Source organism: Anabrus simplex, chromosome 10 (assembly GCF_040414725.1).
Source record: "Anabrus simplex isolate iqAnaSimp1 chromosome 10, ASM4041472v1, whole genome shotgun sequence".
Classification (NCBI taxonomy): domain Eukaryota; kingdom Metazoa; phylum Arthropoda; class Insecta; order Orthoptera; family Tettigoniidae; genus Anabrus; species Anabrus simplex.
Genome location: NC_090274.1, coordinates 22,426,650 through 22,447,726, shown reverse-complemented (window position 1 = coordinate 22,447,726; position 21,077 = coordinate 22,426,650). Strand labels below are relative to the sequence as shown.

General features: G+C 40.5%; 1 protein-coding gene across 1 annotated transcript in view; it reads right to left on the bottom strand.

The window, feature by feature from the left end:
• The window catches only part of LOC136881768 (uncharacterized), a 234,386-nt gene that overhangs the window by 200,833 nt on the left and 12,476 nt on the right, over positions 1-21,077 (bottom strand). Inside the window, exon 3 of the mRNA XM_068229499.1 lies at positions 10,470-10,660. Within this exon, the coding sequence (XP_068085600.1) occupies positions 10,470-10,660 (191 nt within the window). The remainder of the gene's footprint in view (positions 1-10,469; positions 10,661-21,077) is intronic.

Here is a 21,077-nt window from a genome sequence, read left to right as displayed (position 1 = left end):
GGATTTATTTTTTCGGGGGGATGGGGGAGCGTCTCCTATTTGGTCTACCTGTTCACCCACTAATCTGAATCACACTAAGCGCGTGCATTCATTCTTCTGGGCCATTGTTAGAGCCAGAGTATCTGATTGTCGAAGCTTGAGCAGCAATCAGAATCTGGATAAGTTAAACCCCTCACCCATTATCTATTCGCAGGAAAGTAGCCGACCTTAGATTCCTTTATAAAGCTGTTAACGGTTTATTTTGCTCTCCTGAACCTGCCTCCTTCCTTTCCCTAAATGTACTAACTCGCAAAACCACGATAAATCCAAACCTTCATATTCCGCATTCCCGCCCCTCCCTTGTTCAAGGAACTATACTACTATACTACATATTCCGTTACTAATGTGTCATGTCTGTATTCTTCATACTGTGCCTAGCTATAAGTTCTTCTCTTCGTATTATTTTTATTCTTTAACTTTCCTCGTCCTTTTCTTTTTGCCTTAATGTTCATGGGTTCCATTATAAACTATGTAATATAAACCGTTATCATGAACCAGGTTTGAACTGTGTATATTCAAGATGTGGTGCACACTGTACTAGGTATCATGTTTTAAGTTGTAAACAGCGATCGGAATCACTGGTGAAATTTTGTAACGAAGATTAATATTTTGTATATTAATTCTTTGCACATTGTGCGCACGAAATATATTATTAATGTTTTATTATTTGTTGTGTCTCTATACAGTTATTTTGTTAGTTTTTAATTTGTTCTGCTACTTTTGTCATTAGATAATTTTTATTCATTGCTATTTCATTTTTTAATGTCTGCATTGTATTACTCTGTTGTGAATATATTTTTCACTGTAGAAATTTGTAATTCGGCATCCCGCTGTTTTGGTTAAATAAATAAATGATTCATCATCTTCTGTGTAATTTTCCATTTATAAGACGTCTGCCTTCTTGCAATGTTTCCTCCACTTCAATCGATCCATAGCGTCCTGGGGACTGAGTATGTTGAGCCGCATGTCATCTGTCACACCGATCAGCCACCGTGTTTGAGGTCACCGTCGAGGTCCACGAACCTCTAAGTTCAGCTGAAGGGCGGTCTTTGCAACTGAGGTTTCACTGCTATTGTCCATACAATCGTAGGCGTCATCCTCGCATTTCCTCTGTGGTTAGGGTAACCTTCTATTTCTTCCACAGATCATGCCAACGTGCTGTCCGAAAACCGACGATCCTTAACACCAAACGACCAAAATATCATGCGTGCAAACCGAGGCGCAGAGGTTCTGTGCACCGTGCATCGGTCCAACTCGGCTCGGTTCGGATCAACGTTTTGTCTCGGGGCGACTCGGCTAAGCTCGGCTCAACTCTCCTCGGATGGCGGAGCGCTACAAAGCAAGCGAGGAAGCGGGAGACAGGCGGAGCGAGCGAGAGAGACAGCGCTATTGCTCAAAATCCAGCAGTGGACGTCTGCACTCTGGGCAACCTAGCGAAGTTGTCCGTCGCACCTTGCACCGTGCAATGCACCGGTGCATACACCCTGAGAGGCCCTGCTTTACACCTACAAACCTGGAGATGACTTTTGTGATATACTATAAAGACAACTGAAGGAAGGTTTCCGAATTCCAATTTCTGTAACGCCAGTGTGATTAAGCCAAATATCACTCCAGTTATACCAATTTCACTTTCTTTCTCCGGAATGTCCATTGCGGGTTCGCTGAATTCTTTATAGGTGGAAACAACATTTAATTCTAAATTCTGCAAGTTTTTAAAATAAACACGCAATTCCTTTTTAATCCAAAAATATATAACGTTTGAAATAAGAAGTATTTCATTCATAATTTTTACACTGTATGTTGCGTACCACCAAAATTTGGCATTTTAGAACATTATTTATCATTAAATATGCAATAAAAATGAACTTGGATTGAATTTTTAAGCCCCTTTTGACATTTTTAGGTATTTTTATACGACTTCTTTTTAGGCAATTTAACTTTCCAGACTTACTAGCAACTCTTGACCGCTTCATGTACCTGGTTCACTTTGCATCCTACACTATGTATATCGCTTTCAGTGTAAAATCGCTCTAACAGAGGGAGGTTTTCGACTTCGATGGGGCAAGGAAGAGCTACGACTGGGAACGGAACGACCGCCAAATTAATTAGGGTAGAGTCCCAGTATTTTTCTGCTGTTGATCTTCCGAACGCAAGCTAACAGTTCCTCTCCCCGTACCGCGTAGTCGACTCGCACTCAGACAGTGACCTCGTATCCAAGTCAGTCAAAACGTCAATTACCCCGACGGTCAGTCAGAAAACACCTCGCTTTGGGACAACAGGTGCAGGCTATTCACTGAATGAGCCTAGTTATCAGGCCGGCACATCTCATTAAATAAGAACAATGGACCGGCAACAAACTTCATTCACTGTTTTAATTATAATTTAACTAACAGTCCTTGTTTTGAAACTCGTAATTAACTTTTAGATTATTCAACGCTATTGCTGCTCTAATAGCCCAAATTTCAACAAGTTCCAGTGCTAGCGCCTTCATCACATCCCACTATATTTTGGGGTTCTAGTTGTTTATGATCACGGGGCGGATATATTATTACATTCAGAACTATGCAGCACAATACGGTTTGGTTTAAAAATTTAATAATTAAGATTTGTATACCAAACTATTGATATCCTCATTGTACAAAACGTTATACACCTTTTCTATGCAAGCATTGTTCTGTCATCAGCCCCTCGTTTCATTTCACAGAAGGAACCATAATGAAGAATCTGTGCCAAGAATTGAAGGAATTTTTCCTCGAATATTCATTAACCTAGATTATACTAATAAGCGAAGGGCTAAGTGCATGAAGTTGGTATAAACGTGAACATAGATACGAAATAATGAGACTTTTCCTGGGATCTTAGAAACTTGTAAGTTCGTACAAGGGAATCTGATGAATCAAGGATCTTTAGGAAATCCAAATTCCCTAAAATTTATCGTGGGGCCGAACTGGCGGAGAGGTTCGAAATTTGGGCTCAGAACAAAACATAATAAGAAAGAAAGCGTAAGCATTTTTCACCCAGTACAATACTCCTTTTTTTCCAAACCGATGACGTATATTTTATACTTTCTTCTTCTTGCGTTCCGGCCTTCTAAGGACCACGTTACAATTTCAATTGTTCCTCCTTAGTTGTTCTTTCCCTTTCTTCCAGTATTCTTTCATTGTTTCACTGTGTTTCTTTTTCCTGTCTTCAGTCCACTTTGTGCCTGTCTTCTTTTCCTTCCTCCCTTGGAATCCTATCATTTTTAAGACTTTCTTCCTAAAAATCTTTCTTCCCAATAATTCTTCTTCTCGTATGTTGTTCCTTTCCAGGTCTTTCTTGACTTCTTGAATCCAGGTGGTAGTTGATTTCTTTTTCCAAAGGTACTTGAAGATTCGTTTAGTTAGTCTATTGTCATCCATTCTGTAAATGTGTCCAAGAAATAGCAATCTCCTTTTTCTTATTGTTTCTGATATGTTTTCTACGTTCTGGTAAATTTCATTGTTACTTCTTAATTTCCAAAACTCTGCAATTCTTAGAGGACCTAATATGTTCCTTATCATTCTTCTTTCTAATATTTCTAATTTATCAAGCTTGTAGTTCAGTGCTAGACATTCGCTGGCATAAAGGCATTCTGGTTTCACTACTGTGTTGTAGTGCTTTATTTTAAGTTTTCTTGATAAGCACTTTTTGTTGTAACTATTCTTAGTTATACCGTACGCTCTTTCCATCTTTTGTATCCTCTCCTCTATAGCAGATTTTTCTAAACCATTTTCTTGAATTGTCTCACCCAATAATAGTTTACTTGGGTTCGAACCCCACTTTCGACAGCCTTGAAGATGGGCTTCTGCTTCCCCATTTTCACACTAGTCAAATGCTGGGGATGTACCTTAATTATGGCCACGGCCACTTCCTCCCCATTCCTCGTCCTTTCCTAGCCCATCGTCGCCATAAGACCTGTGTGTCGGTGCGACGAAAAGCAAAATGTATTTAAGGAAGTTTACTAGTAGTGCAATTAATTTCTCAAATTAATATTTACCAGTAAACTAAAAGAAAATGTTGAGGTAAATTTTCGAGATATTAAGAACGTAAGGACACACAACTGGTCAGTAAAGTGAGCAACCTTGACATGAGCCACTTGGTTGACTGGAGCAGGGGGAGGGGAGGGGACTCTGCTACCCGTACAGTGTCATAATGTTTTGTACCCCGGCCGGAGAGCAAGAGTTTCTACTAGGTGGCCCACCCCTCACCTTCGGGGAAGGGAATGAAAACTTTATGATGGCGATTTTTACATCACAATAACTTTTTTTTTTAAGAACACTGAGGTGCCAGAATTTGTCGAGCAGGAGTTCTACCGCTAAATCTACGGATCAGGAGGCTGGTGCATTTCAGCACCTTCAAATACACTGCCATGAAGTGGGATCGAACCTGCCACTAAAGATCTACCACCTCAGCGACTTAGAGCTCTTTTACATTCGAAGTTTGGTATCTTTCAATGCAAAGTTTTATATTAGCCAAAGAGCATGCTCGCATCATATCTGCTCTGTCCATATGCCATTGATGCTTATTATCGCAACTAAATGATCATATTTTTCTTAACAATTTCTAGCTTTAACTTACACACCCACCAGTCATCAATTAAACATGTACAGGCACATTTTCCATTTTATTATTTGTATAAATAAACCTTAGGCTTGTGCAGCAAATGCTATCGAAAGGAAATTATTGTTCCAAGGTATCTGGGTGAAACTGCAGTCTGTCTTTGGTATTTTTATTGATCTTTGAGTTTACTTTACATCGCAACGACACAGATAGGTCTCACGGTGACGACGGGATAGGAAAAAGCTAGGAGCAGAAAGGAAGAGGCCGCGGCCTTAATCACGGTACATCCCCAGAATTTGCCTGGTGAAAAAATGGGGAACGATCAGCTTCCATTCGGGAGATAGTGGGTTCGAACCCGACTGCCTGCAGTCCTGAAGATGGTTTCCACCGAGCTCGATAGCTGCAGTCGTTTAAGTGCGGCCAGTATCCAGTATTCGGGAGATGGTAGGTTCGAACCCCACTGTCGGCAGCCCTGAAAATGGTCTTCCGTGGTTTCCCATTTTCACACCAGGCAAATGCTGGGGCTGTACCTTAATTAAGGCCACGGCCGCTTCCTTCCCACTCCTAGCCCTTCCTTCTCCCATCGTCGCCATAAGACCTATCTGTGTCGGTGCGACGTAAAGCAACTAGCAAAAAAGAAAAAAGATGGTTTCCCGTGGTTTCCCATTTTCAACTTAATTAAGGCTGCGGTCGCTTCCTTCCTAATTCTAGCCCATTTCTATTCCACCGTCGCCAAAATACTTATCTGTTTCGGTGCGACTTAAAGAACTTTAAAAAAATGGGAATCCACGGAAAGCCATTCTCTGGACTACCGACGGCGGGGTTGGAACTCACCATCTCCCGAGTGCAAGCGCACAGTTACGTAGCTCAGACCATACAGCCACTCGCTCGGAAGTCCTTGCTAGTCGCTGCCAATGAGCTCAAATTATATGAGATTGGAGTCTGCGTAGCACCGGCCACTTTTGCGGGGACGTCGCCTAGCAGACATGGCAATACGTATATTGATTTGTATATACAATTTTACGTAGCAAAGGTGACTCTGTAAAATCGTATCAGGGAAGCTTCAAGCCACAGAAATTAGTAATTTCACGCTACCGTCTTAACAGTAACCAAACATGCTACTGCTTGATGCTGGCGATTTTTCCGCAGTAGCGCTAGTAGGTATTATACCAGCTGGCACGGAGGGCCTTGGAACTACAGCAGCTGCCACTCGGTACCTAAGAATGCACCGCTGTACCCAGCGGAAGACCTTGTAACTATAAGAAAAGTACGTAGGAAAAACGGCAATACTATAGAAGCTACTATTTTTACAATAACCGTCAGACTGCAAGTTTAAAAAAAGAGGGGTAGCTTATCTGTTAAGCAATCTTCTCACAGTTTCCATCACCGTGAAACGGCTTCTTAAATGTACAGATACATGAATTCTTGCCCATGATCTTCCACGTTCCTAACATGATAAGAAACTGTAGAATAAAACACTGTCACAGCTGAAGAAGGCCTACGACTATACGTTTTCTGTTACTGCACTCTTACAGAGACTTTCGTGTATAACATCGAACCTCACCAAGTAACAAACTAGAGTGTAAATCCATAACTAAAGAGCAAGTCTTGTGGAAGATAAACATAGTTCATTATGCAGGACGGTTTACGGTCTGTTCTATCAAGCGAAACTACTAGTCTTGGCAACTACTTTGGAGGAAGTGCTTATAATAATAAGTACTTGCAAATTAATTTTCATATCGTGCTCTGCAGAGCTACCGTGTGCCAACTTTATGGATACAAATCGAAGTGAAATAGGGCGGCGAATGAGTTTTGTATCCAGTCGACCATGTTGGTACTGCGAGATACTCGTATTTTGAGCTGGGCCAGTTTCCTTGGCAGGTATTTGGTGTTTGACTTCCACACTGCAATGCGACAAGCTCGTACTAATTTGTTTCAAGGAAGTAAGTAGCGATCAAGATTTAGACCTAGTTCCACTGACAACTGCTTCAACAAAGACATTACAGTGAAACGTATGTGAATGACCGAACAATTATCCTGAATTTTATGGCAGCAATAATCTTGCCGTAAAATCAACTATTCATCATCATCATCATCATCATCATCTATTTAGTCTCGCAACTGATTGGTCTCTACACCGAGTCTTCTCCAAAATTAATGTACCAACTTAATGTAGGAGGCGTGTGCATGGGTCATGAGATCGACATCCTTAGAAGTTAAGCTCAAGCGGTGCCCGAAGAAGAAAAATAAGATGAAGAATAAGCAGCTAGATGTGATATGACTGAGCATACACTAGTGGACACTGATATTTGCCCTGAAAATTTAATTCTATTTATTTGTATTAGTTCTCATCTCAATCCAGTGACATTTGAAGATGGTCAGATACACGTCTCTGAAAACCGCAGACGTACTTAGTCGGATGTAAAATCAGTATCACCATGATTTAAATACATTTCAGAAAAAATCTTCTATATATTCAGTGAATTGTCCTATATACAATGCAAACCCTCATTAGTAGCTTAAAATGAATATACAAACGTCATAATAAACCTACAGTTATTAACTAAGTTTTTTATTAATCAAAACATTATTTCATAAATCATAATATTATATCCCCAACTTTAGACTTTTTAAAATGCAAAGAAATTTGGTTATTAGGAAGTGTCGACTAGCCCGTTCTTCTGCGACGTAGTGAGAGTAACATAAATTCTAGGGGGTCTGATGTGCCGTGCCCCTAATGTTTATGCAAAACTCATAGCATACCGTTTTGCACGATAGAGTATACTTGTTACTCCCTTCAGCACGACCGCATACTACTACTAAAATGTTTTCATTCCTTCCCTGAAGGGGAAGGCGGGTCTCTTAGACGGTGACGCCGTCTCTCAGGCCGGGAGATTTGTTACGTTGAAGGTGAGGGGGTTGGCGGCCGTGGTCTATACTAGGAATATTCCCGGCAATCGCCTTAGTGCAGGAGAAAGGAAAACTACGGAAAACCATTCTCAGGACAGCCGACGTTTGGGGCAAGCCGTGAAGTCCAGCCCCGTCCTGTCTCCCGAATGTAGAGGCGTACAGCCACGGTAGAGCCGAGACCCACTCTGCATCTACCGACCGCATTCCAATCTATCCGCTGTCTTAAAAACGGGAGACTAATCGTAATAAATCTACAGTAACTAAGGGGGTTGTCGAACTCCGGAAAGAATGGATTGAGATGGGGTTCAAGATGTAAGGGACAGAGAACTGGAGAAATAAATATACACCAACCAATATGCCAGAGTTCAATGGTAGAGAAAGGTACAAGAATAGGAGAGAGAAGCACCAGTGGGGGAGACAAGATAAAATATCAGCCGACAAACGGGAGAGTAGGAGAGGGAGAATGAAGAGGTTCTGGGAGGAGGAGGAGGAGGAGGAGGAGGAGGAGGAGGAGGAGGAGGAGGAGGAGGAGGAGGAGGTAAAAACCCCAAACTATGACAAAGTTGCCCGTAAGAGGCGTAACGAAAGAATAAGGAGGATGAATCTACGTTTTACGTGCAAACGTTTTAGTATCATTTATGGCTCATGAGGTACGAAAACATGAATTTTACTAAATTTAAGTGAGCGAAAGGTGTGTCTCTCCTCTTAAATGCAAAGTAGGCTACGCTGGTATTTTATGCGAGAGCAATGAACACAGATTGCTTGCAAAATTCGCCATCGTACGCTTGAGACGATTTTGAAATAACAAGGAACTTTTGTAGTGATCTTCCCCAAGTGGGTGCAGCCTCTTCAACAAACATGGCCTCTTGACAGACGGTAAACAGCTCGATTGATAGCGCCCCTGTTATCACCCTCAAGAGGGAGGATACAGCAGTTGTGGTGGTGGTGGGGGGGGGTGAGAGAAGGATTAATCACTGTTAGCTTGGAGTAAACTAGGGGGCTGTCCGTCACGAAACCACTCCGTCATTAATGTTACACGCCCACGCCTTATAATAATGAGACATATTTCTTGGAACTTGAAAATAGGTGTAATGAGTATGATATGAAAGTTAGCCCTCACAAGAGTGAACTGAAGTCAGTAGCGAATAAGAGACTATGCTTATTGTTTACAGGGTCCTAACATCTAGGTCAATGACCCCTAATTGTACGAGGTGAAACGAAAAGTAGTGAAAAATGAAAATTTTAAAATGTATTCCGAACAAACAAAAGAGCCCCATGGGGCAACAACCCCGAAGGGCCATGGTCTACCAAGCGACTACTGCTCAGCACAAGACCTGCAGATTATGGCGTGTCGTGTGGTCAGCGCGACGATCATTTTGGCTTCCTAGATCGGGGCTGCCTTCTCACAGTCAGATAGTTCCTTAACTATAATCATGCAGGCTGAGTGGTCTTCGAACCAGCCCTCAGGTCCAGGTAAAAATCCTTGACGTGGCCGGGAATTGAACCCGGGGCCTCCAAGTAAGTGGCAGAGACACTACCTCTACATCAAAAGACTGGCTTAAAATGTATCCTCTGACTATAATTAAAAACCAATGATGGTGAAAAAAGATTATGAATTTAAAGTAATCAGTGGATCTAATTACCAATGCCTTATTTTTCTTACGTATTGATATTAAATAGATTAAAATAGAATTAGAATTGTCTTGAAGGGAACTCATTGAAATTTAAAGTTAAAATAATTCATCAAGATTAATTTAACCAGAGTCAACAGAATAATATGTAGTTAACAATAAAATAAAAATTAAACACGAGTAGAAAATTAACTTGCACATTAGCCCCTGTGCCAGTCCCTCGTACAGTATCTGATATCCACGTAAGGTCAATGTATACCGGCCATCTTGCACATTAGCCCCTGTACCAGCTCCCTCGCCCAGTGTCGGTTATTCCCACAACACAATGTATAGCGGCCATCTTGCACATTAGCCCCTGTACCAGCTCCTTCGCCCAGTATCGGTTATTCCCATAAGACCAATGTATAGCGATCATCTTGCACATTAGTCCCTGTGCCAGCTCCCTCGCCAGTATCAGTTATTCCCTCTTAAACGGATGACGAGGTCTGCTGACTTCTCGTCATCTGGTAGAAAGAGGGAGATTTCCCCCTTTAGTAAGTATGAGTGCTTTGCTATACCACGGCCGATACGAAGAGGACATAATAACACTGCTGCTCTCCGAGAAGCCAAAAAGGGAGTCTTCCACTCAATCTCCCTATGGGACATCACCAAAATGTTTCAGCTGAAACCTTGTAAGGCAACGGGGACGATAAGAGAAGAAAATTCGATGTCAGGTTGGGAATGCAAAACTGGAACAGGTAGATTACTTCATTTACCTAGAATGGTATTCTGCCGGAATGTTAGTATTTGTAAGGCATAATCAAAGTGTAGCAAAGCTAATACTATGATCTCGCATTTGCGATCAACAGAAGTCTGTAAGAAAGAAGTCGTCTTCCGGACCAAACTATCTTTACACTGGTGTTTTTAGATCAACTTTGCTGTACTGGAGTGAAAGCTGGGTGGAGTTAGGATATTTTATTCAGCAGACCTGAAAGTAGCGAGAATGATCGCTAGTATAAGCAGGTAAGAACAATAGCAGGAGGGTTCTCGGAGTGAGGAGTTAAATGCTAAGTTAGGAATGAACTCGATGGATGAAGCTGTATGCAGAAACCGGCTTCGGTGGTGCGGTCATGTGAGGCGAATTGAGGAAGACAGACTGCGTAGGAGAATAATGGACTGTCGAGGAGGATAAGACACGTAGAGTAAGACCAAGATGGCAATGTTTAGACTCAGTTTCCAATGAATAAGATGAGAGGTATGGAACCAAACAAGCCACAGAGCTATTTACAAATACAGGATTGTGGAGGCGTTTTGTAAATTCACACTCACCTGTGCTGATGGACCTGCGGAGAGATGATCATCTGGTGGTGTTGGTGTCTCTGTAACATTTGCTTGCCGTACACTCCGTACCCAAACCCGTATATTTCATCCTCTTCCTTGTCGCTGAGACAGCTGGATGGCGAGTACTTTCCCGGGACGTAGATGGGTTGAGAATGGGACGTTGTGAGTCCATGAGAGCCCTGCAACAACAAGAGACACGCATGTAAAGAAATCATTCCGTTCTCACTGGGTTGGCAGTCAAGTTCTAATGATTCATCGATGTCCATAACTCGAATACGATCATAATAAAAAAAAACCCTGAACTCCAAGGAAGCAAAGATTGATTGATTGATTTTCTCCTATCCTAACAATTTCAACATGGACACTGGCTATCAATTAAGTAACACGTGGTTACCACCTACACTTCCTTCAAAAACGAACTGAACAAGTGCTGGGTGTCTCAAGATGTGTCCTATCATTCTATCTCTTCTTCTCGTCAAATTTAGCCAAATTGATCTCCTCTCACCAATTCGATTCAGTATCTCTTCATTCGTGATTCTATCTATCCATCTCACCTTCAGCATTCTTCTGTAACACCACATTTCAAAAGCTTCGATTCTCTTTCTTTCTGAGCTAGCTATCGTCCATGTTTCACTTCCATACAATGCCACGCTCCACACGAAAGTCTTCAAAAACATCTTTCTAATTCCTATATCAATGTTTGAAGTGAGCAAATTTCTTTTCTTAAGAAAGCCATTCCTTGCTTGTGGTAGTCGGCATTTTATGTCCTCCTTACTTCTGCCATCGTTAGTTATTTTACTACCCAAGTAACAATATTCATCTACTTCCTTTAAGACTTCATTTCCTAATCTAATATTTCCTACATCACCTGCCTTCGTTCGACTGCACTCTATTACTTTTGTTTTGGACTTATTTATTTTCATCTTGTACTCCTTACCCAAGACTCCGTCCATACCATTCAGCAACTTCTCGAGATCTTCTGCAGTCTCAGATAAAATAACAATATCATCGGCAAATCTCAAGGTTTTGATTTCCTCTCCTTGGACTGTGATTCCCTTTCCAAATTTCTCCTTGATTTCCTTTACTGCCTGTTCTATGTAAACATTGAAAAGGAGAAGGGACAAACTGCAGCCTTGCCTCACTCCTTTCTGGATTGCTGCTTCATTTTCAAAGCCCTCGATTCTTATCACTGCAGACTGATTTTTATACAGGTTGTAGATAATAGGGAACATGCATGATCCGGGGTTTTAATTAAAAATATGCTAATCTGATTCAAAATTTCATGCAGAATTCAAAAATGTGATCAGAATGTACAAATAATAACTCCAAACGTGATAAAAATCTACGAAAATGTCACGTCACGCAAGCACGCGATCTCATTGGTCTGACGTCATCGTACAGGTTGACTGAATTAGCAGACGAAGTAACACATAGTGTGCTGTGAGAAGCAGGATACACTTCGCGTATTTCTACTTTACGTTAGTGTCTAGTATGGTTAAATTCGAGGTCTATACATTGGATAATAATCTGAGTGGTATATTTTAGACTTAAAATGAATCCTGCGCAGACAGTGAGGCAGAAAACTTATAAATGGTGTAGAGTTCCGATGTGCAATAGCACATCGCATACCATACCAAACAAATTGTTTATAAATGTTCCAAAGACGCTAAAACTAGGGAGAAATGGATTTTGGCGAGCCGGAGAAATGCTGGTGATATATCGGAAAAGTCTACAGTTTATTTTTTTTTTGAAGATTTTAACGTAAGACGAATTTGTTTGAATTTTCAAATAACTTTTCCATGTCAGCTGTTCTAGTGGTAAAACTTTAAATTTTAATGTATGATGCTTTATTTAAATGCTGCAATTACATCTTGGAATATGAAAGTAAAAAACAGTGCATTAAATAATGCTGATTATTAAAGTATTCTCCAAACCTAACCTATGTTTTGGGTGATCCATGTCAAGATAATAAATCAAAGGGGTTATGAACCATTTTGACAGCTCTAATTCTACCAATATATCTTGGCATGGGACAGTTATGTATGTCTTTATTGAAGAGCTTAATTGGTAAAGAAATTTAGGCTATATCTAAATACTCTATAATGTAACAAAGAATAGGCGTGTACATCATGAAAGGAAATAACGTGAATTTAACAAATGTATAACTCTACACAAAACCAATGCTAGTCTGCTCAATTATAATAATTATCATAATATTAATGAAATAAATAACATAATTGCACACAGGTGAAAATAGTGATGTAGGTGTTTAAAATATTATCCAACTTAGCCTAAGTTTTAGGTTATACAAGCCAAGTCAATAAACCGAAGGGTAAACATACCGCGCGAGTTGGCCGTGCGGTTAGGAGCGCGCAGCTGTGAGCTCGCATCTGGGAGATAGTGGGTTTTGAACCCCACTGCCGGCAGCCCTGAAGATGGTTTTCCGTGGTTTCCCATTTTCACACCAGGCAAGTGCTGAGGCTGTACCTAAGGCCACGGCCGCTTTGTTCCCATTCCTAGGCCTTTCCTGACCCATCGTCGCCATAAGACCTATATGTGACGGTGTGACGTAAAGCAAACAGCAAAAAAAAAAAAAAAGAAAAAAAAAAGTCACAGCACCCAAAGACATTCCTGTATTGAGCGACTAAAATGTCACCGGGACACTTTTCTTTCCTGATATGCTCAGCTTGTTAAAAGCCAAATGTAATTAATGTTATTGGCTTCACGCCCCGCTAACTACTTCTACGATTTTTGGAGACGCCGATGTGCAGGAATTTAGTCCTGCAGGAGTTCTTTTACGTGCCAGTAAATCTACCGACACGAGGCTGACGTATTTTAGCACCTTCAACTACCACCGGACTGAACCAGGATCGAACCTGCCAAGTTGGGGTCAGAAGGCCAGCACCTCAACAGTCTGAACCACTCAGCCCGACTTGTAAAAACTAGATGAAGTCATATTTATCTTTATCATGTTTAACTTTTTCCCTCCACAAAGATATTTAATTCTCTTTCATGGGCCCTGGAAGTGGGTAGGCCAGTTGTCCCAACCATAAATATATATTTTTTTGGGAATGATAGATTATAGCCCTATAGTACTATGATCTTTCTTTCCTTCTTTCTTTCTTTCTTTCTTTCTTTCTTTCTTTCTTTCTTAATCAGTGTATCCTTCAGGGTTGGTATTCTCTCGGACTCAGCGAGGGATTTCACCTCTACCACTTCAAGGGCAGTGTCCTGAAACGTGAGACTTTGAGTATGGGATGAAACTGGTGAGGAGGGCCTTTACCTCGCCCAGGCGGCCTCACCTGTTATGCTCAACAGGGGCCTTGTTGGAGGATGGGAGGATCGGAAGGGATAGACAAGGAAGAGGGAAGGAAACGGCCGTGGCCTTAGGTGCCTGGAGGAGAAGTAGGAAAATACGAAGAACCACTTCGAGGATGGCTGAGGTGGGATTCGAAACCCTTCTACTCAGTTGATCTCCCGAGGTTGAGTAGACCCCGTTCCAGTCCTCGTACTATTTGTTTTCAACTTTCATGGCAGAGCTGGGAATCGAAACCGGGCCTCCGGGAGTGGCACACATTAACCACTACACCACAGAAGCGGACTAGTACTATAATGCTACCTATATGTTTATGTTAGTGCTGAAATCCGATTTCTTACTTTACTAATGCTGAAAGCCCGAAAATGTAATGTTCTTCTTTAATAGGGGAATCAGTCTAAAAGGAAATGTTGAAAGTGATGTGATATCTATCCAGGTTCGTTGTTATCCTAATACTATGGGTTACAGTACATTGCACGTATATAAAAGACGCCACTTACAAACTTGCTTGTTATCCGCGAATTTCTGCGGCCACAAAAGTCACATTTTTCAAGAATGATGACATCTACACATGGTAGATTGTCTGACTGTGCTGTTTCGAACCTTTCTTCTGTCATTTCGAAGTTATTCGCGATCGTGAATAATAAACAATAGGCTTTTAGCAACGGCTGATGCACAACGGCTGATAGAGCTCCATGCGGTACTGGATCGTGACGTCACAGCGCGCCGCTTACGTCAGAGGCCGTTTCACTCGCCTTGCGGAAAGGCACTATTAAATATTTTTTTAATGGTAGAAAACAAGGCAGCATACCACAATGTAATACGTTTACGTACTATTTCATTGGTGTACTTTTCAAAAAAAGTATTTTTGAAAATGATGCATGTTCCCAATTCTTCGTTCTCGGTATCTGATCCCTATCATCTTCAGAATCATAAATAGCTTGGTCCAATCAACATTATCGAATGCCTTTTCTAGATCTACGAACGCCATGTACGTGGGCTTGTCCTTCTTGATTCGATCCTCTAAGATCAGACGTATACTATACGTACGTATATATCCTGTATTGTTATTTCGTTTCGGCGTTTTCCAAATTCGTACGTTCGTCATCACCCTTTGGTTCATTCCCAGCTATGTGTTATATGTCATACTTTGCTGTCTGTGTACAATAGAGCTCCCTCAAGGTCATCCACACGGTTCCTCTTGTCCATTCGCATTCATCACAGTAACTCGCACAACAACTCATTAATATCATACGTATGGTAATACGTTTCTGGAACTCAATCCCAGCCGAAATTAGAGGCACGGGCAATCCGAGGCTATTTAAAAGGAATTGTTTAATGTGGCACTCAAATCTGTAAAAAGTGAATCTCACTAACGTATAAGAAGTAATATTTGGTTCTTAATTACCAATAAGGATACAAAATTATAGAGGTTAATTAAATTAATTTAGAGACTATTTAGAAATATGTGTAACTAATGATTTTGTGTACGTCATTCTATAAATTATGTAGCGTTGTAGTATAATATGGTTTGGCATAATAGCAGGCTTCATAGCCTGAGTCCCGCCATATAAGAAAGGCAATAAACTAAACTGAACCCCCAACCTCCCTCCCACACCGTCTCACATCATTATTCATCCTCTGGTTTTCTCCACATACTTTCTTTCCATTCTTCATTTCTGTTATATTCTATCCTGTGCAATACTGATGTTATTGGATTTACGTCCAACTAACTACTTGAATGGTTTTTGGAGACACCGAGGTGTTGGAAGTTTGTCCCGCAGTAGTTCTCTTACATGCAGGTAAATCTACCGACACGAGGCTGATGTATTTGAGCACCTTCAAACACCATCGGACTGAGCCAAGATCGAACCGGCCAGAAGGCCGGCGCCTCAACCCCGCTGAGCCACTCAGCCCGGCTCTACTAGGCGTAGTCGCCTTGATGATGAATGCTACAGTATATTCGAAACATCACGTTATATTTTGAATTTGTTGATCTACCTGCTACAGCGAAAGGGATGCACACTTCATTAGGAAGAATTAAAAGGATATCTCTATATACGTGGGGGTACCCAAAAGAAACCAGAATTAGTGTCAATTTTTTTACAAACCACCTTATCCCCTTCAAAGTACTCTCCACTGCAACTAACACATTTTTTTGTAGTCATCTTTAGAAATGGATGACAGTTCCTCCGTCGTTCTTTCTTGATCTCTTCAATGTTGTCAAATCGGTGTCCTTTCATGCGTAGAAATAAAAAAAAATTCGCACGGAGCTTAGTCAGGCGTGGGGCAGTAGTACCATGCCATTTTTAGCCAAAAACTGTCTAAAGGAGATGGCTGTGTGTGCAGGTGCCTTGTCTTTGTGGACGAACCAGTTTCCTGTCTGCCAAAAATTGGGTCTTTTTTGACGAACACTGTTGCGCAATCTCCTTAAAACTTCCCAATATAAGGTTTGCACGTTGTTCGCTTAAATTTGTCGTCATTAAAAACGAAACAAGAACATAACAGCGCTAGCAAAAACAATCACTACAGATGAACAGAACAAGCCAACACAGGCGCCACTCAACTGGCAATCAGTTGCGCTATACATACCCAGTGGCAGAAACGCGTACTAGACAAGCTTCGCTCACGGCAATGATATTCCGGTTATTTTCGGGTTCCCCCTCGTATTAAAAGGGAGTAACTAAAGTTAGCTTTAGCAAATACGTCCATCCGTTCTACTGGACCGACTTGCTTCATTTCTATTTTATTCTCTCCGGTATTACCTGCCGGTGAATCGCCAGACAATGAGACAATGTTCATCCAACTCTGAGTAATCATAAAATCAAATCATTAATTGATCACTCCAATAACTGCAGGCGATGGATTACCCTAACCCGCAATACCTTCTGTAGTTAGCGGTTGCTAAGCGACTAACTCTTTCATTAATATGCCTATTGCTCACGGCAAAATGTTTCGTAAAATTTGTTGTACAATTAATTTTATAAAAATTTGGTGAAAACAAGTTGTGTTGCTCACGGTAAAATTATTTTATAAAATCCGTGGAAGCATCAGAGTGGCTATCTATGAACTCACTTCTGAACTAAGATGTGTATGTGCTGCCATCTATCGATACATTTTTAAACCAAGAATCAACTGTTCAACTTAGTGTGTTTGAGAATATGGCTCCAACAAATAAAGCAAAACTTGCTACTTTAGCTGCAATTATATGTTGTACAGTGGTAAAAATGAAGAGAAGAAATGCCAGGAAATGCTAGACACGGGATGGGATCAAAAGAAGAGAAGAAGGTACAGGATTGCTGTTCTTGGTTGAAAATTATTTCAGGTTAGAAGACCAGCATTCATATAGGAATTCGGCGATTGTTTTTTCAGCCCCTTTTCTTGCATTTCTATTGTGGTCAAGTGGCGTTTTAACTTCGTACAAACAAGGATATTTCTGGTATTCGTCCAGTAAAACACTAACAGCTTCCTTAGTCCACCCGGGTCCTGCCATTTTAGAAAGAAGTGTTTGTTTACAATGGAGCTTCACAATCTTCTCACGGCGTAGCGCCAGCATCATCGTAATGTCAGCTTTGCCGATTGGTTCGTTCCGTAAAATTAATTTTACGGAATAGAACATGTCCTATTTTATGAAAAGTTTTATCAAAGGTTTTTTAAAAATTGAATTTGACCGTGAGCAACAGAAATTTTATAAAATTAAATTATTGTACAGGAAATTTGACAGAAAATTTTACCGTGAGCAACAGGCAATATTCTGATATGTGTGATTTTCGCAGCCATGTTTGATTACTACCTGTCAAGCAAGAGAGTATACTTACACTTCCTCTGATGATGGAGGAATATTATTCTCTACTAAATATTCTGATTCTGTGAACTTCCCCAGCTTCTGAATATACTCAAGAGATGGCAGAACGTTCCTAATAACTTATATGCTGCTAAGAGAAAACACACTACGTACGTACAGACAGGAAGCCTTCTGTACGGCCGCTAATAAAGCACAGGGACAAATACTTGATGATGATGATGATGATGATGATTGTTGTTTAAAGGGGCCTAACAGCTAGGTTTTCAGCCCCTAATTGTACGAGGTGTAAGGAAATGAAAATTGAAACTTTGAAAAGTATCCACTGACTAGACTTTAAATTGAATGGTGACGAGAAAATGATCGTGAGACAAAAACAATGAGGGGTCCAATTCACAATGTCTTAATTATGGGATGTTGCTTATTATCTATGGGGGTCCAAAATCCAGGTCATCGGCCCCTCACAATGGTACTAACAACTAGTAAAACAGAACCGTGGTGTTCCTTATACAGCGGTACTAATGCGAGGTAACGCAGACTCATGGTATTTCTCACATGGTGGTACAAATCACAGGTAATGTAAACTCGTGGTATGTTACACACAATGATACCACTCGCAGGTAGCAAAATCCCATTGCGTTTTGCAAATAACGTAGACCTTCGCAAGGTGGTACTAGTCGCACGAAATTTTGACTCATGGTGTTCCGCACGTAGCCTAATGGTACTAATCACAAGTAATATCAATGTTCTAATATCATCCCTTGGTCGCACCTTTTAGTCGTTTCTCACGACAGGCAGGGGATACAGAGGGTGTACTCTTCGTCTGCATCCCCCACCCACAGGGGGTGAACAAACGCTTTAAAAATGGGTGTTTACTTACCCGAAGAAGTATTTAGGCACCGCCAATCGTTCGTTGCACTATCTCGGACAAGATCGTTCGAAAATGTTAAGATCCAGATACGGCAGAATGGTCGAACTACAGGGAATTTTCTATCAAAAGAAATGTTACAAACTAAATTACGAATAAATCAGTCATTATGTACAGATATTAAATGTTCAGAAAACTATTGAAAGGGGCAGGAAGAACAACATGACGACAGGCACATCAAGAAGAGTTATCTGACCTATTTACAAGGATTGCTGCAGAGCAGAGCGGGTGCACTAGTGAATGTATTAAGCTCCCTGATGTAGTGTGCATAGTAAGCCTGTAAGTATAGTACAGCCATCTAGGGCTGTACATGGCCTGAGTCGAACCATCACAATGCGAGTTATAAACCCTTAAAGAATAACAATAGGAAGTTGGGTGCCCCGTTGTGGCCAGCATCAGATTGAGATTCATAGCGTCACTCGGTCTCTTCCTCTCGCAGATTATTATGAACGTCGAGCAGTTGAAATGCTAACAAGTTCTTAACTAACCCTGCTGGGAATGGGGAACAAGTTCCCAAAGTGGAGCGCAATTCAAATTTAATGGCGGTTCTCTTCTCTTAGTCCCAAGTTTTTCTTTCATTACTCTCCTCCTTTCATTTGAGTGAAATTGTGGATTTTGAAGGCAGACCTGTCTGTGTCTGTCTCGTTCGAAGCAATTCGCAGCTTTGTGAACTCGCAGAAGATTATTGCAGAGAGGTTGCCTTCTATAATTAGGGACTGGATTTTTGTATCAACTAATACATTTGAGTGCAATATTATTTAACGAGTAGTCATGTTCCCTAGGTTACTGTTTGGCCCGTGCAACGTTTGCAGAATCTTTTTTGGTTATGCAAACCTCCTTGCAGTGTGACTATCCGGGAGAGTCTACTATACTCGCTAACTTGCATTTTGAGGCCTACGCTACAATATATATATATATATATATATATATATTAATTATTAGGAACAACTATGGATCTATTCCAATATTTGATTGCTCACCTACGACAAATATGTCTGTACCTGAGAGTCAAACCAATGTACGCCACATTTTATGGAACTTAAGAGTCATATAAACTCAAGTCCACTGTCATTTAATTTTTATGGCAATAAAATAATAATTAAGCATTTTAAATGTAAATTATATTAGTGAATGAGTTCAGTAATCTAAATTACACAAAATATATCGAGAACAATGAAGAACATTTATTGCCTAAGTTACTAACGTTTCTCCTCTCTCCTGTAAAATGACTAAAATGTTACTTACGTTGGATTACCTCTCTCTTCCTTAACACCAATAATAATAATAATAATAATAATAATAATAATAATAATAATAATAATAATAATAATAATAATAATAATAATAATGTATGTTGCGTATTTAACCCGAAGGCTGGTTTGATTCTGTACAGCTCCGCCAACAGCTGTTACAGACTGCCTAGGTGTCTCTGAAGGGGCATACTAGGGAAATGAGGAGTGAGGTAGTTTCCCGTTGCTTTCCTTACCAAGCCAGAAGTAGCTATTGCATACCAGACTGTCAAATCTAACTGACCCTATGAGCGATATTTTCACTCCATTCATAGCAGGGACTGGCTGCGTAAGGAGTGGTTTTACTAGCATCGTTCATACCCATGTCTCTTCCATATTGTCAAAGCCAAGGATGAGACTGAGACAGATCAATGAAAGTAACACATTTATCCTAGCCCATATTAGAAGACATAGTGCACTGTAAACACTACATCCTGCCAGCAAAGTAATAATAATAATAATAATATCGTTTGAAAAAACTGAATACATGACCTGCAACAAAGAAGCCCCTAAATTCATGGAGACAAAATATGGCAAAATAAAACGGGTCCAGCAATTCAAATATCTCGGTGAAATAATTCAGGAGAATGGAATGGAAACAAAAGCCAATGAAGTTAGATGCCAAAAAATGGAAACTGCATATAGACTCACCCAAAATATCTATAACAAAAAGTGGCTCTCCAAGCATGCAAAACTAAGACACTGTAATACAGTTATAAAACTAGAATGCCTCTATGGATCAGAGACACTAATTTTGAACAGGAAAACTGATCTAGAAAATATTCAGAAAAAGGAACGCAAGATCATTAGAAAAATTTTAGGCCCAAAACTCGTAGATGAACAGTACCACCTTAGAGGGAAACAGGAAATCAAACAATTTTCTAACATTCACAGCGACATCAGAAAACGCAGATTAAGATTCTTTGGACATATAAAAAGGATGAACCCAGATAGACTTACCAAGCAAATAGTTGAATTTTATGAAAACCGAAGTAAAGCCAAAACGGACACAATAAAATGGATTGGCGAAATTAAAACAGATCTCAAACTGGCAGGAATTACACCTGAAGACATCCAAAGCCGGGTTATCTTAAGAACCAAAGTTCATAAGTGGCAAGTTGACCAAGAGGAGAAACCAAAGAAGAAGACCGGAACAACATGGTCTCAAGAGAAAAGAAGCACACAGCAAACGAATGAAGGAAGTGTGGGCACAAAGAAAGGAAAATGCCTGTCTCTAAATACTTTGCGTAGTCCTAATGGG